The sequence below is a fragment of the Somniosus microcephalus genome, chromosome 20 (assembly GCF_052327205.1).
Source record: "Somniosus microcephalus isolate GS21.2 chromosome 20, FLI_Smic_1.0, whole genome shotgun sequence".
Taxonomy (NCBI): Eukaryota; Metazoa; Chordata; class Chondrichthyes; order Squaliformes; family Somniosidae; genus Somniosus; species Somniosus microcephalus.
The window spans coordinates 47816030-47831419 of NC_141006.1; the positions used below are offsets into that span (position 1 = coordinate 47816030).

Here is a 15390-nt window from a genome sequence, read left to right on the forward strand (position 1 = left end):
TGGTGCACAAAACTCAAAAGGTTAGTATGCAGGTGCAGCAAGTGATTAAGAAGGCCAATGGAATGTTGGCTTTCATTGCTAGGGGGATAGAATATAAAAATAGGGAGGTATTGCTTCAGTTGTACAAGGTATTGGTGAGACCGCACCTGGAATACTGCGTACAGTTTTGGTGTCCATACTTAAAAAAGGACATACTTGCTCTCGAGTCAGTACAAAGAAGTTTCACTCGGTTAATCCCGGGGATGAGGGGATGGACATATGAGGAGAGGTTGAGTAGATTGGGACTCTACTCATTGGAGTTCAGAAGAATGAGAGGCGATCTTATTGAAACATATAAGATTGTGAAGGGGTTGGATCGGGTGGATGCGGGGAAGATGTTCCCGATGATGGGTGAAACTAGAACTAGGGGGCATAGTCTTAGAATAAGGGGCTGCTCTTTCAAAACTGAGATGAGGAGGAACTACTTCACTCAGAGGGTGGTAGGTCCATGGAATATGTTGCCCCAAAAAGCTGTAGAAGCTACATCATTACATAAATTTAAAACAGAAATAGACAGTTTCCTAGAAGTAAAGGGAATTAAGGGTTACGGGGAGCGGGCAGGAATTTGGACATGAGTCTAGGTTCGGAACGGTCATGGCCCTGTGGGTAGCGGAGCGGGCCCAGGGGCTGTGTAGCCTGATCCTGCTCCTATTTCATGTGTCTAATTCTGTTAGATTCAGGAGATGGTTCTGTGGTTGTGGATTGGCGGTTAGGATCAGATCAGCCATGATCTTATTGAATGGCGGAGCAGGCTCGAGGGGCCGATTGGCCTACTCCTGCTCCTATTTCTTATGTTCTTATGTATGTATAGGCCAGTTAGCCTAACATCTGTCATTATTAAGGAAGTAGTAGCAGGGCATTTAGAAAATCATAATACAAACAGAGTCAATGTGGTTTTATGAAAGGGAAATCGTATTTGACAAATCTATTAGAGTTCTTTGAGGAGGTAACGAGCAGGTTGGATAAAGGGAAACCAGTAGATGTGGTGTATTTGGATTTCCAAAAGGCATTCAACAAGGTGCCACATAAAAGCTTACTGCATAAGATAAGAGCTCATGGTGTTGGGGGTAATATATTAGATTGGATAGAGGATTGGCTAACTAACAGAAAACAGAGGGCTGGATTTTCATTCAGAAGTCGGGAAGGAGGCGGGACTACAACTTTCAGGGTTGTAGTCCCGCCTCCATCGAGATGCGGCGAATCCATGCGATTTTCACTTGATTGACCTTGTTGAGCCCGCCCTGCGGGCTCAGCAGGCCAATTAAGGGCCACCCGGCAACAGGTGACGTCACAGACTGAAATTTCATCTGTCAAGATGTGCTGACAGATGAAATATCAGTGTTTCACAGTTGTTTGAAGCTGTCAAACACTGACAGTCTTACTTCTAACCTGAGTCCTTCTACGCAGACTCAGTTAGAAATCTCGCCGGCATTCAAAGCTGCAGGCTGTCACTTTTGACAGATCGCAGCCATTCTGCTTTCTGTGCTGGCTGAATGATGGACTCCCGAAGCCTAGAGGAAGGAAGGCTGTAAAGGTAAATACAGGTAATTTAAACTTCTTGACACACTTTAGACACACCAAACACACTTACCTTTGCACTCATGTACCCATCACTCACCTGAACACCGACATCTCGACCCCTCCAAGTCCTTCAACCCGACGGCCTGACTCCTCTAACCTGGCGTGGTTTGGAGCCGTCAGGAATCCCACACGACAACCTTCAAAATAGGAATTAGGCTAAAAACTGCCTGTTAACTACCTGTTATCAGGCAGTTAATTGGCACTAATCCCTTCCCGCCTCGGGTCGGCAGGTCCCAGTGCGGGGCGGGTACCTGCCTCCTTTGAAACTTACATGGAGGCGGGTTTTGGGCGGGATGGAGTCGGGACCCCCGAATTCGGGATTTTAGCCCCCGCACGCCTAAAAGCCCGCCTCACGGCACACTGAAAATCAACCCCAGAGAGCCGGGATAAATGGGTCATTTTCAGGATGGCAATGTGTAACTAGTGGGGTGCCACAGGGATCAGTGCTGGGGCCTCAACTATTTTCAATCTATATTAATGACTTGGATGAAGGAAGCGAGTGTATTGTAGCCAAATTTGCAGACGATACAAAGATAGGTGGGAAAGAAGCAAGTTGTGAGGAGGACATAGTCTACAAAGGGATATAGATAGGTTAAGTGAGTGGGCAAGAATTTGGCAGATGGAGTATAATGTGGGAAAATGTGAAGTTATCCTCTTTGGTAGGAAGAATAGAAAAGAAAAAATATTATTTAAATGGGGAAAGACTACAGGAGGCGGCGGTGATTAGGGTGTCCTCGAACATGAAACACAGAAAGTTAACATGCAGATGCAGCAAGTAATTCGGCAAGCAAATGGAATGTTGGCCTTTATTTCAAGGGGGATAGAATATAAAAGTAGGGAAGTCTTGCTACAACTGTACAGGGCGCTGGTGAGACCACACCTAGAGTACTGCATACAGTTTGGTCACCTTATTTAAGAAGGGATATACTTGCATTGGAGGCAGTTCAGAGAAGGTTCACTAGGTTGATCCCTGGGAAGGGTTGTCTTATGAGGAAAGGTTGAGCAGGTTGGGCCTATACTCATTGGAGTTTAGAAGAATGAGAGGTGATCTTATTGAAACATATAGGCCTAGAAATTGGGTTGGGGTGCCAAAGTGGCGCAAAAGTCGGCGGAGCGCAGGATTTAGCGCAGTGATCGGAGTGATACCGATCGCCAGAAATTCAGTTTCAGCGCCCCTCGAGGGACACGGGGCGCGGCTCGAGGCGCTCCGCGTCCCTCTTAGGGCGCTGAAACTGATTATCGCAGCGCAACGTGCCGCAGCGCCACATGCTGCGGCACGTCACGCTGCGGTACTGCAGGCCTTCCTCCCACTGTTAAGGGGGAGGTGCCTGCAACAGCGCAATCCGCGATCGCGAGTGCCGGCAAATGAGCCCGGCACCAAGGAGAAGTGCCGGGCTCTCGGGAAACAGCCGGCAATGCCGCGGGGGTGGTGGTTAGGAGGCCGGGGACGGAGGTGCTGGCAGGCGGCCGCCGAAAAAGCGGCTGCCCCGCACCTCCACCTTAACTTGCGCCGCTGCCGGCAGAGTAAGGCCCCGTGAACCGGGCGCGGGTAGCGAGCGGCGCAACTGCGGCGTTCGCTACCAAATATCGCGAACGGGGCACGAATGGGGTGCTGCGCACACCGATGATGTCATCGGTGGTGGCGCAGCGCAAATGCCTAACGCCACCATTAGCGCCCCTACTGAATATCGCCGCAGACGCAGCCAGTGGCGCTACAGCCACTGACTGCCTCTTTAGGCGCTAACAGGTGGCGCTACTCACCCAATTTCTCCCCCTAAAGATTCTGAGGGGGTTGGACAGGGTGCGTACTGAGAGGATGTTTCCCCTCGTGGGGGAATCTAGAACGAGGGGGCATAGTCTCAGAATAAGGGGTCGCCCATTTAAGACGAAGATGAGGAGGAATTTCTTCTCTCTGAGGGTCGTGAATCTTTGGAATTCTTTACCTCAGAGAGCTGTGGAGGCTGAGTCATTGAATATATTCGAGGCTGAGATAGACAGACTTTTGAGCAACAGGGGAGTCAAGGGTTACGGGGAGCGGGCAGGAAAGTGGAGTTGAGGCCAAAATCGGATCAGCCATGATCTCATTAAATGGTGGAGCAGGCTCGAGGGGCCGAATGGCCTGCTCCTGCTCCTATTTCTTATGATCTTATGTGACGCATGGAATGTTGTGATTTTTAGTTAAAAATACATGTTGGTAAGTTTCCCTTTATTTTTCTGTCATTTTATCTTGGTTTTCTTCATCTGTCTGGCTTGCCACATCTGTGGTTTAGTGGCAGACAAAAGTGTAATGTCCCTTATAGTCATCAGCTAGAATGTGTCAGAGAGCAAAGCATGAGTGTTCTACAATTTTTCCTTCTTTTTATTAATTCGTTTTTTATGGGATGTGGGCGTCGCTGGCAAAGCCACAATTTATTGCCCATCCCTAATTGCCCTTGAGAAGGTGGTGGTGAGCCACCTTCTGAAAGATGTCAGTGTTAATTCCTTCCCACTCAATACAGCTCAGATCACAAGCTAAGTGGAGCAGTACTTAAAGCTGATTGGCCTGCTGTGCTGTTTTTCAGATTTTGCAGTATTTTTATATTTCAAAATGTTTGCATTAAATTGCTGAATGTTATACCTTTTTGATACATGTTCTATTGTAAATACTTAATTTTAAAGAAACAGTTGCATTTATCGCCTCGGCCTCTTTGAAAGAGCTGTCCAATTAGTCTCCCTCCCCAGCTCTTTTCCCATAGCCCTGCAATTTCTTTTTCCTTTTCAAGTATATCCAGTTCAATTTGAAAGTTACCATCGAGTCTGCTCCCACCATCCTTTTGTAGAATTCTAACGCAGTCCTGGCTGGCCTCCCACATTCTACCCTGCGTAAACTTGAGGTGATCGAAAACTCGGCTGCCCGTGTCCTAACTCGCACCAAGTCCCGTTCGCCCATCACCCCTGTGCTCGCTGATCTACATTGGCTCCCGGTTAAGCAACGCCTCGATTTCAAAATTCTCATTCTTATTTTCAAATCCCTCCATGGCCTCGCCTCTTCCTATCTCTGTAATCTCCTTCAGCCCCACAACCCTCCCCCCCGAGATATCTGGGCTCCTCTAATTCTGCCCTCTTGAGCATCCCTGATTATAATCGCTCAACCATTGTTGGCCGTGCCTTCTGTTGCCTGGGCTCTAAGCTCTGGAATTCCCTGCCTAAACCTCTCCACCTCGCTACCTCTCTTTCCTCCTTAAGACGCTCCTTAAAACCTACCTCTTTGACCAAGCTTTTGGTCATCTGCCCTAATTTCTCCTTATGTGGCTCGGTGTCAAATTTTTTGTCTTTTAATACTCCTGTAAAGCGCCTTGGGACGTTTTACTACGTTAAAGGCGCTATATAAATACATGTTGAATGATACAGCACATAAGGAGGCCATCCAGCCCATCATGCCTGTGTTGGCTCTTTGAAAGAGCTCCCCAATTAATCCACACTGCCCTGTTCTTTCCCCATAGCCTTGCAAAAGTTTCCTTTTCAAATATTTATCCAATTCCCTTTTGAAAGTTACTATTGAATCAGCGAGATTTGGAGAATCAATTCAGTTGTGAAGAGCAAGGAACTGTTACAGTGAAATGTGCACGTGCTTAAAAGAGTGAGGCTAGTGCCAAACCTATTTAAACACATGCAGCTGTGTTTTTCAAGAGTCAGATAGATCACATTTTGAAATCAAAATGTGTGAGATGCAGGCCAAATGAGCAGCCTTTGCCAAGTGGGAGGGTGGATGGATGGAGCGGCGCGGCGGGGAGGGGAGAAGGGAGCAGCGTCAGGCGTTCGGCGATTTCCGTCACTCGGAAAGCTCGGCCTCGGCTGTTCCCGTAAAGCGGATGTAGCGTTGGTAAACCGGAAGTGAGCGACACTGATCCGGCAGCCCCTCCACAGACGGACAAGATGGACGCGGGGTTTTTCCGCGTAAGTAAAGTGGAGGCCTAGCAAAGCCGGCCTATCGAGTACCGCTAGAATATCTGGCCACTGTAGTGGCAAATGAAACACCTCAAGGGACCCGCCCGCCTGCTCCGGCGTTTTAAACGCATAAAACGCGGGCTTTTTGCCCCCTCCCCTGAGCACATAAAGCCGATTCGGCCCTAGCAACCGAGCGGGAATGAAAATGGCGGCCAGTGGCAGGCAGGCAGGCGTATGGGGGGAACTGTGTTGGGAGATTTGTTTCTGTCTTCCCCAGCTCAACTGTTTAGTTCAATTTAATTTGATTCACCTCGAATATAACCAAGGAGGTGCGCGCCGAATTTTAATTCTAGATGCAACCCCTCCCAAGTGCGATTTTTTCTTTTCTTGGGGAATTGGCTCCACTGCGGCAGGCGGTGGAGGCGAAGGCTGGGAAAGTAGCCATCCGAACAAATGTTTTAATAACAGAGGCTCGAATCCTACCCGGTTCATTTTGCGTCGCTTGAAAGCTTCCGTTGAAATGCTTCAAACGGTTTTTATTTTTAAGATGAAATTAAAATGTCTCCACCGAGGCCTGGTTCAGCAACAGCATGGTTGCTTGCATATGGAGCGCGGTGCGGTTCAGACTGAAAAAATGGGCCAAATTACCTTGTGGTCTCTACACCAGTTTGCGAAAACAACACTTGCAAATTATACTACTTTCATACTCCGTTTCAAAAAGATCATGCACATTCAGCTAGACGTGATTTCAAAGCAGAAATAGCCCAGAAAAACATTTTAAATATTTTCACTGGCATCGGTGATAATGTTGCTGTTTATGTAGAACACACAGATAATCGGGAGTGAGTTACGAAGTTATAATTTGTACTGGATTCTTGATTTGCATTGTAAGTTTGTTTTGGAGTTCAAAATCGATCCAAAAGTAAAACGTGTCTCCAACTCGTGACAGTATTCTGTGCTTAGTTTGCCTTTGTTCTGATTCAAGCATTGCATAATTGGAAAATCCAAACTTCAATGGTGCAGATACTAGAAACTTAAGTGCTTACCATGTGGAAAGTGAGCACATGGCGTTAATTTATTCAAAACTCAGTCCAGAGAAACCAGTTCATCCCTTTAGTATGTTAATTTTCCTATCATGGTATCTTGTGTTTTGAATAACTCCAGAATTTTTGCCTCTTAGTTTGGCAAGTTGTAAAAGTTGGTTCTACATTTGCTTTTCTAAAACTCGTGTTCAGCGCACAACACCAATTTGCTGCAAACCAATCTTTTAAAAAGGAGACAGTTTTTGACCAAGAATCTGAAATTTACAGGCAGCTGAACTTCCTCTGACCTCGTTATTTAAAATTACGTGACTCTCCCTTCTTGAAGGTGCAGGCTTGGTTACAGATAGGTTAGCAGTCAACAGTACAATTGTCCCCAGACCCATGAGTAATCCAGTCATTTAATATTTTATACATTTCATCAAATTCAGCAACAGCTGACACCTATCGAATGTGGAAAAATGACCCTAAGGTACTTTTAGAGGCATAAGGGAAAAATGAATGCCAAGCCAAAGAAAGTTAATATTAGGAGGGTTGACCAAAAAGCTTGGTCGCAGAGCTGAGTTTTAGGGAGGGTTGTAGGGCTGGAGAAGCTTTGAGGTGGGAAGGGATGTGGTAATCAAGCGATTTAAACATGACTGAGAATTTTATTTTTGAGTTGCTTGGGGGGGACTGAGAACCAATGCCTGTTCGTGCGGTCAGGAATGAAGAGTGCGTGGTATTTGGTGCGGGATAGGACATGGGCAACAGAATTTTGGATGGGCTGAAGTTTATGGAAGATGGGGAACCCACCAGGAGAACACTGAAATCGTTGAGTTTGGGGGTGAAAAAGGCATGGCTGGAGGTGGACAATGCTATGGCAGTGTTCTCGGTGAGTGGGCAAAGCCACGGCGGATGGAGCTCAATGTGGGGCAGTGCGAGGTCATCCGCTTTGGATCCGAGAGTGTGCAAAATGACTGCCGAGTTTACATAACTGACTACATTTCAAAAATACTTCATTGGCTGTAAAGCGTTTTGGGGTGTCCTGAGGTCGTGCGACCTATATAAATGGAAGTTCTTTCTTTTAGTTTAGGTTGAGGGATGATCTAATTGAAGGATTTAAAGTGATTAAGGGATTTGATAGACTATTTCCTCTGATTTAGGGAATCTTAAAATTAGTTAGGCTGTTTTTGGGAGGGAAATCAAGAAGCACTTTTCCCACATAGCCTAGTGCAAATCTGGAACTCGTTCCCCAAAAAGGCTGTGGACCACTGGAAATTTTCAAGACTGAGATCGATAAATATGTTGGGTAAGGGTATCGAGGGATATGGAACAAAGGTTGGTAAATGGAGCTGAGGTACAGGTCAGCCATGATCTCATTGAATGATGGAATGGACACAAGGGACTAAATAGCCTACCCCTGTTCTATAGAAGTGGGTGGTCTTTGTGATGGAGAGGAAATGGAGGTCAGAAACTTCGCTCGGGTGAACAGTGGCTCAGTCTGAGATGTGGGCCGGGGATGGAATCGTTGATGAGGGTACAGTTCGTGGCATGGACCAAAGACACTGGCTTTGGTCTCACCAATGTTTTACTGAAGGAAATTAGGACTCATCGAGTCTGACAACGCAGGCATTGGAGGGAATCAAAAGAGAGATGGTGGAGAAGTAGAGCTGGCTGTCAACAGCCTATATGTGGAAACTGATGCCATCTCTGTGGATGATGTCGCCAAAGGGCAGCATGTAGAGGAAGAGATGGCCAAGGATAGATTCTTGGGGTCCTCTGAGGTAACAGTGTCGGTGGGAAGAAGCCAATGCTAGAGCAACTCTGATTACAATTGGATAGGTAAGAGTAGAGTAGGGGGTCGTTCAATCACTGCTGTCTTTTTAGCCTGTAAAGGTTCAGCTTCTCTAATCTCTTGTAATGGCTTATCCCCTTCATGTTGGTGATCAACCTTGTTTCTTGTTTCTCTGCTGTTTCTAATGCAACTGTATCTTTTTTGTGAACAACATAGTATTCCAAGTGTGATCTGGCCAGTGCATTGTAAAGCCTTAGCATACCCTTTATAGATTTGTGTTCTCCTATCTTAGCATTTAGTTATTTTAATTGCTTTGTAACATTGCACATTGAAAATGACATGCAACACTGTGTTACTCCAAATCTCCCTGTGCTGATTCAGTTCCATTCATTGGATGCTTCTGACCTCAAAGTCCTTTTCCCTACCTCCGCCCTGAAGTTAGTGACACATGCTGTGGTACAAATCCATGGGTGAATGTCTTCATATATAAGTCTACATTGTCTCTGTTAACAGTCTATTCAAACATTAGCAGGGCAGCACAGCCAAACTGTATTTTGCCATTACCAAGTATACACAGACATATTTCTTCCAGCAGAGGCCAGTGGATCACAGTCAGGAGCAGGATTTGTTTTTTTCTCCTCTTTCCCACCAAATTCTGTGAACCTCAGCTTAATTATGGTGCCCACCCTTGTTTTAGCCAAAGTTAGCATAGACCTGGGATCGCACTTACGACTTCCTTGGTCTCTATGAATTGGTGGTACAACACCCAGTGTATTAACCTACTGTGTTGTTTATTCGTTCGTCGGCTACAGTAAATTCTGGCCCAATGTCTTGAACTGCAAGAGTGAACTTTGAGAAGTTGATGAACATTAACAGAACCGTTGAACCTGAATTACGGCCTTTAACTCACTTTTATATATAAATATACTAGTGTATTATGTTTGGTAATTGCATTTTTAAATTAAACTTGCAATGACTGACAATCTTTCTCAAGTCAGTGGTTATTGGTGTCCACGTGGAACTGCTCTCAGTAAAAAGTGGAAATCCACTTAACGTTGAAACGCTTTTTAAAAAAAAAAAAAAAAAATCATTTTTCAGTGTTGTGAATCAAAATTCAGAGGATAGTTTGGGGTTTGTTCTGGCTTCTAATTTGAATCCCTTTCTCTTCTCCCACTAATCAGATTATAACACAGCAATAACCATAAGGTATGCTCTATATATATGTAGTATATACTGAATACATATTTTCTTTTAAATGTCCTCACTATAACAGCTGTTTAGGTAGTGTGACATAGGTGAAAAGATAATATAGCAGATTGTAACATATTGCATGAAAGTGCATGGTTTGTGATGAATTTCTGTTTTGGTAGTAAATTTGTTTCTGATACAGGTGTATATGGATTACACCTTTAGTGGAAACAACTTTAGTGTTCTCGTGTGATTGATGGCATGACATTATTCAAAGTCTCTGTCTAGTGGATCCATATAATCAAGCACTACATCACTCATTTATTTTATGGTGCTACTGCCAATTAGTCATTTTAATTTTTTTTAATGAAGTAAGTTTAGGACCTTTTTTAAACAATTTTCTTTCCATCATAAACTAATCAAGCATTCTTAGTTTTTGATTTGATTTAATTCTAATCCTGTAATTTCACTGTCTGTAAATCCTATAAATATTGTAAACATTGCATTCCTCTATTTTATTGTGAATGTTTGTATTCTACTTACAACTGTTATTTAGTTCATCTGGGTTACTATGACCTCATTTTCTGTGAAGATTGAATGTGTTTCTGTATAAAGCTCATCTCTTGGGACATTGGTTCATTACTTAAATTAGAATCTTAAATATGATTGACTTTGCACAGATACTAAGTCTTGCCAATAATTTTTTTGCAGAAAAATGATATTCTAACTAACATGGTCAGTGGTCATAGATGACATCTGTGTATATGGGGTGGAAATAGTGACCTGCATCTCTGATTTACAACAATTCGTACTCGTTCTGAAGAGACGGTGAATAATGTTTGTTCGCAATATTCTTCGGCTCATACAATTTGGTGAATATTGTTACAGGTTTCAGAATTATTTGGCAAAGCTGGGAGTTGATAAATCACTAGAACACCAATGCAGTGGAAACCATATTTTGGGGGCAGAAGTAATCTTTTGGTGCATATCAAGGTAAATGGAGCACCTTTTTGACACTTGACATGAAGTCTCCTAACTCAAGTATATCACAGGCCAGAAACAATCGAGCTCTCTATACCTAATTCCAGGCTCTTCACCAGTGTCAATATTGTCATTTCCCATACTAGCCATCCTTGGAATTTTGCTGAGTAAGTTTGCCAATTGTTGCCAAATTATAGGTGATGTTGTAAACCCACAGCCACGAGTAACTGGGTTGAGACTGCTCGGTCATTTATTTAAGGAAACTTAACGAGAGGAGATTGTTTGATCCCACCATCTTATTCTTGAAACCCACATTGCAGAGATAAAAGGACCTTTGAGACTGGCTAGCACTATGGTGCCATGTGGAAGTTTATTTTTCATTATTAAATAAAAGTCATGTTGCAGAACTTTTCAGTTTTCATTTAAGTGCTGATTTAAATTCAAATCCACTTTTTGCAAAAGTTGTGTTGCCTCAATTTATTGCAAATTATCAGACATCTTTTGCACCCATTGTTTTGTTAACCAAATTGCTGACGCTGCAGGTTAAGTGAACAGTTTGCTTATTTTGGACATTTTTATCCTATCTACAGGGCAAAATAACCCATTGCTTGAAGGTGAAATCTTATAAACTGCAGCACGCTTTTATAAAAAAAAACATATATAGAACAATTTCATTGAAAGAGCTTCCCTGATGGCTCTGCAAATTTGTCCACTGAGTAACTGAACTATACAGACCAAGGTCATCTTGGGTTTGATCCCATTTCTTCAATGATCTTGGATGGTAGTGGCCTAACTGGCCTCCGCTCCCTGGGTTAGGAAGTGCATGTGTGTGGATGTTTTGTTGGGACTTGGATGTGAGGGCCCTTGCGGATGAATTGCCTGCTGGCACGCGCTGTCTAGGCTTACTACAAATTAATAGCCTGTTGGGTAAGGCATTGAAGTGTGCCTGTGTAACTTTACCCCAGTTGTAGCTTTTGGTGGTGGGGGCAGGAATACTTGGGTTTTCAAATTATTGCGCCTCAAATTTCATACTATATATTTCAATAAGAATTCCGCAAGGGAGCTCGCCAATGGTTAACTTGATACAGACAATGTAGAATGGAACCATATTGAACAGAAGGTCTCATTTGTGTCTTTGCTGTGTTGGCTGCTGTCATGATAGCAGAAAGGGCATTGCAGTTGGTCTCGGCTAAAAATATTCGCAGGTTAAGTGATGTGAGCTCAATTGGATTAGATTTTGTTTAAAAAGTGCAGTAGAGTGCACATCTATCTGAAGGTCATGAGTTTGAGTCCCCTCGGTGTCCAGTCAATTATTTGGATAATATCTATTCTTGGTTGAATGCTAGATGGAACCTTTTTGGAGGGGGAAAACTGAAGGTTGATCTTGAGTGTTGGAAGCAAGCTCATTGTGAATGATAACATTTGGCACTCTGGAGAACCTGATGGCTGGATAGCTGTGCAGTTTTGATGATTATGGTGCTGTGTGAGGAGCTTTGAAAACAAACAAATTGAATTTGTGTATTTGTAGATGTCTTTGGGCCAGAAAAATCTGGCAAGAATTTGGATAGGAGGTGGAGTTTGGTCACATCCATCTAGGAGCACTTGGGAATGCTTAATGCCGAGACTGGATGCAAAATGTTCGAGATATTTCACTTGCCAGCACTGATCACTTTGAATTCAAAAAAACTACTACGTTCCCAAAAATGGGGCTTAGGGACATAAAACTAGAGTGCTTATTATCTAGAAATGCATCTTTATCAAAACCACACATTTGAAATAAACTTGGGAATTAGATAATAAACTAGAAAATAAAAATTGGTTTAGAAAAAGTGCAATCCCAAAATATATTTTTTTAAACTTAAAATGTGGCTGAGTGTGCTGTGTAATGTGATATTAACACATGCAAATGGGAAAGTCTCAGATTCCCCCTTCTGCAGCATTGGCTGATCTCAAGGGCAGCAGTTGGGGTATCACAATTAGCCTCAGTGCCCTTGGGTTTGGGGGTAGGGAGGCATTCCCATTCCTGATCAGTATCCAGTGAACCTACACTGTAAAGCTTGTGTGTGGACATGAGAAAAGGAGGCAGCATGGTTGTGTTCCATTCTACAGTCAGTAGCATTCTGATTATTGTCTAGGCTCACAAATAAAGAATATACACTTGGATGAGCCTCATGGATCTGCACTCAAATCAAGAATCGGTGCTTCTGGGAAAGCGGGAGAGAAAATTGTACAAGGGAGGATAAATTGAAAGCAGCTGCAATTAATTGGTGTATTGATAATGGATTGAGATTTAAGTCTGTTTCTTTGTGATGACTAATTTGGCTCTTTAATCGTTGTACGTACATAAGCAGTCTGAATTGCTTAACGAGAAGATATCAAGCAAGGACTGAACAGAATTCAGTTTGTACAACTAACAAATACTTTGTTACACTTAGGCAATCGAAGACAAAACAAATGTCAGCTTACTTTCACAAACAGCATAGCTTAGTTTTGTAGTTAGAATAATTCAAGTTAAGTTTTCTGTTGTAGTTCAGGACTACAGTATCACAACCTGAGCTGTGCTCAACTTAGTGTAGCATCTCTAATCAATGCTGACGGTTACAGTATGTGCTTGGCAGCATTGATCCTTTTCAGTTTATGCAGTGGAAGTACAGATAGCAATTGTGCTTTTCCTGTTTTAAATATATATTTTTTTCATGTAAAAGAACACAACTGCTTTGACGAGCAGCAATTTAATTGCAATATCTGAACAATTTCCCCAGCCTATATCTGCAATAACTGGTTTGTAGTTGTCTTCTTTCCTGGTTGGTTGTCTTCCAGCCTTATACAGGCATGCACTTGCACAGTTACACACTTTTTTAAGTTGAACTGAGTTTGAAAACAATCTAATACACTTATTTATAGACATTTCCTCCTTTCAAACTTCTTTTTTGTTGTCATCTGACATACTCAGACTATGAAGCCTAGCATCTGGGGCAAGAAGCTTGCTGTATCATATCACTGTTAAAGCATTACTTCAGGCAGTCTGAAACATCAGTGTTCAAGTTTGGAGTTTCTACTGGAGTTGATAAACACACTTGTATGACAGCATTGAAAAATAACATTTTGTGTGTTATATTTGGTTCCAAAAATGACTGCAAATGGACATACAAGCAGATGAAGAAGGGTTCGTTATTGATCAGTGCTTTGCTTATCAACGACAATACTCAGGCTGTTGAAATATCTCTAGAGAAATTAAACTATAATGCCAACTACATGGCATTGGAAGTAGAATTTCTAAATGTTATCTCTACCAATGAAAATTTGGAACTTGGTGTATATAACTGACTTTTCTAACTATCAACTATGGATTATCACTTGCAGTGATTACAGCATGGTAGCTTTTCTTCCAGTGTGGATATCATATAAAAGAAAGTCTTGCAATTATATATCAAGAGTTCATTGGCTGCTGCTGTCTGTAAGATATCTATTGCGTGCAGATAAAAAGTAGACCCATGGGTTACATGGTGTTACAAAAAGTGATATATACATGGGAGTGATTGCATGGTTGTAATTTTATCTTGGTGTTCAGTTAACTGTTAGCAACTGCCCAGGATTTTCCCCTCCTTTCATGATACCATCCAAACTGATGAGTTTGGTGCTTTGCTATGTCCAATCACTTATTAAAAATCTGCAAGACATGCACTAGATTTTTATATCTTACAATTTAATAAAAAGGTTGCTAGCACTCCTGCTAGCCCGTTAGAATTGTGAAGTAAAATGTGGATGGCTGCATTTCTTAGTCTGTTCTATGGGTCAGCTGCCTGCGCCTGTTTCTCTGGGACTTTATAATGCAGTAGCAGGCATGATAAGCCTATTGGGCCGGGTCTTGCTGGAAGTGCGAGCTGATAATGGTGTGGTGAGGGCAACCGGGGCATCTGGGACCTCAGTGAATGGCGGGGTCAAAAGTGTATCTCAATCAGAGATTTAAGGATTGGGAAAGAAGCAGGAATGACCTGAGAAGGAGGGTGAATTGGAGTCAAAACGCGTACTGAGAGAAATAGAGGGAAAGAAAGATTGCATTAAGCAAGAGAGAAAAAAGAGACAAAGGAAAAGTAAGAAAACAATGCGCACAATTTTAAATTTGACATTTTCAAAAACAACAGTTGATTACATGCAGGAATGAAATTGAACCATTTAAATTGTTCCCTTTCTAGGCCAGGGAGGTAGATTGGCATTGCATTAACAATTACCATGTCGTTAACAGGGTACTTACACTTTTAATTACCAGACTTCATATTCTATGGAACGTTTAATAGACAATTGATGTGCAAATTCTGAAAAATAACGGAGGCTAAAAGCAAGATGCAGTTCATGCGAAGCAAACAGCAGAGGGTGTCAATCGCCCAGCAAGTTCTGGAGAATTGCAACGCATGGCTTATCTCTTAATCGCTATGATTTGTTGGTCGACTTACACATTAATAATGATGAGTCGTTAGCGCACTGTTTTTCCAGCAAGATCTGGCCCATAACTTCCCAGTGTGATACAGGGGAGAGATCGTACTGATTGAATTAGTGAATTTATCTGTAATTCCATTAAAACACATTAAGGTGCGTTGTCACAACATAAGGCACTTTACTTAGTATTTTTATTTCTCCTATAGGGAACCAGTGCGGAACAAGACAACCGTTTCAGCAACAAACAGAAGAAACTCCTAAAACAGTTGAAATTTGCAGAATGTCTTGAGAAAAAGGTAGTGTATTATTTTATTTTAAAGGTATTATACTTGTCTTCGTTACAGCAACAACTTGCATTTATATAGCGCCTTCAACATAGTAAAACACCCCAAGGTGCTTCACAGGAGCGTTGGCCAACAAAAT

At 42.7% G+C, this 15390-nt stretch overlaps 1 protein-coding gene across 5 annotated transcripts in view; it reads left to right on the forward strand.

Moving 5' to 3' along the window:
* The first annotated feature begins 5391 nt into the window (after window positions 1-5391).
* srrm1 (serine/arginine repetitive matrix 1) overlaps window positions 5392-15390 on the forward strand; it is a 54643-nt gene continuing 44644 nt past the window's right edge. For 2 of the 5 annotated variants that reach the window (XM_085962631.1, XM_085962634.1), the window contains exons 1-2: window positions 5392-5556; window positions 15174-15263. In XM_085962631.1, the coding sequence (XP_085818757.1) occupies window positions 5536-5556; window positions 15174-15263 (111 nt within the window). In that variant the 5' untranslated portion in view covers window positions 5392-5535. Of the gene's footprint in view, window positions 5557-10462; window positions 10543-15173; window positions 15264-15390 lie in introns of those variants that run through there. The other 3 variants (XM_085962630.1, XM_085962629.1, XM_085962632.1) reach the window with 3 other exon arrangements.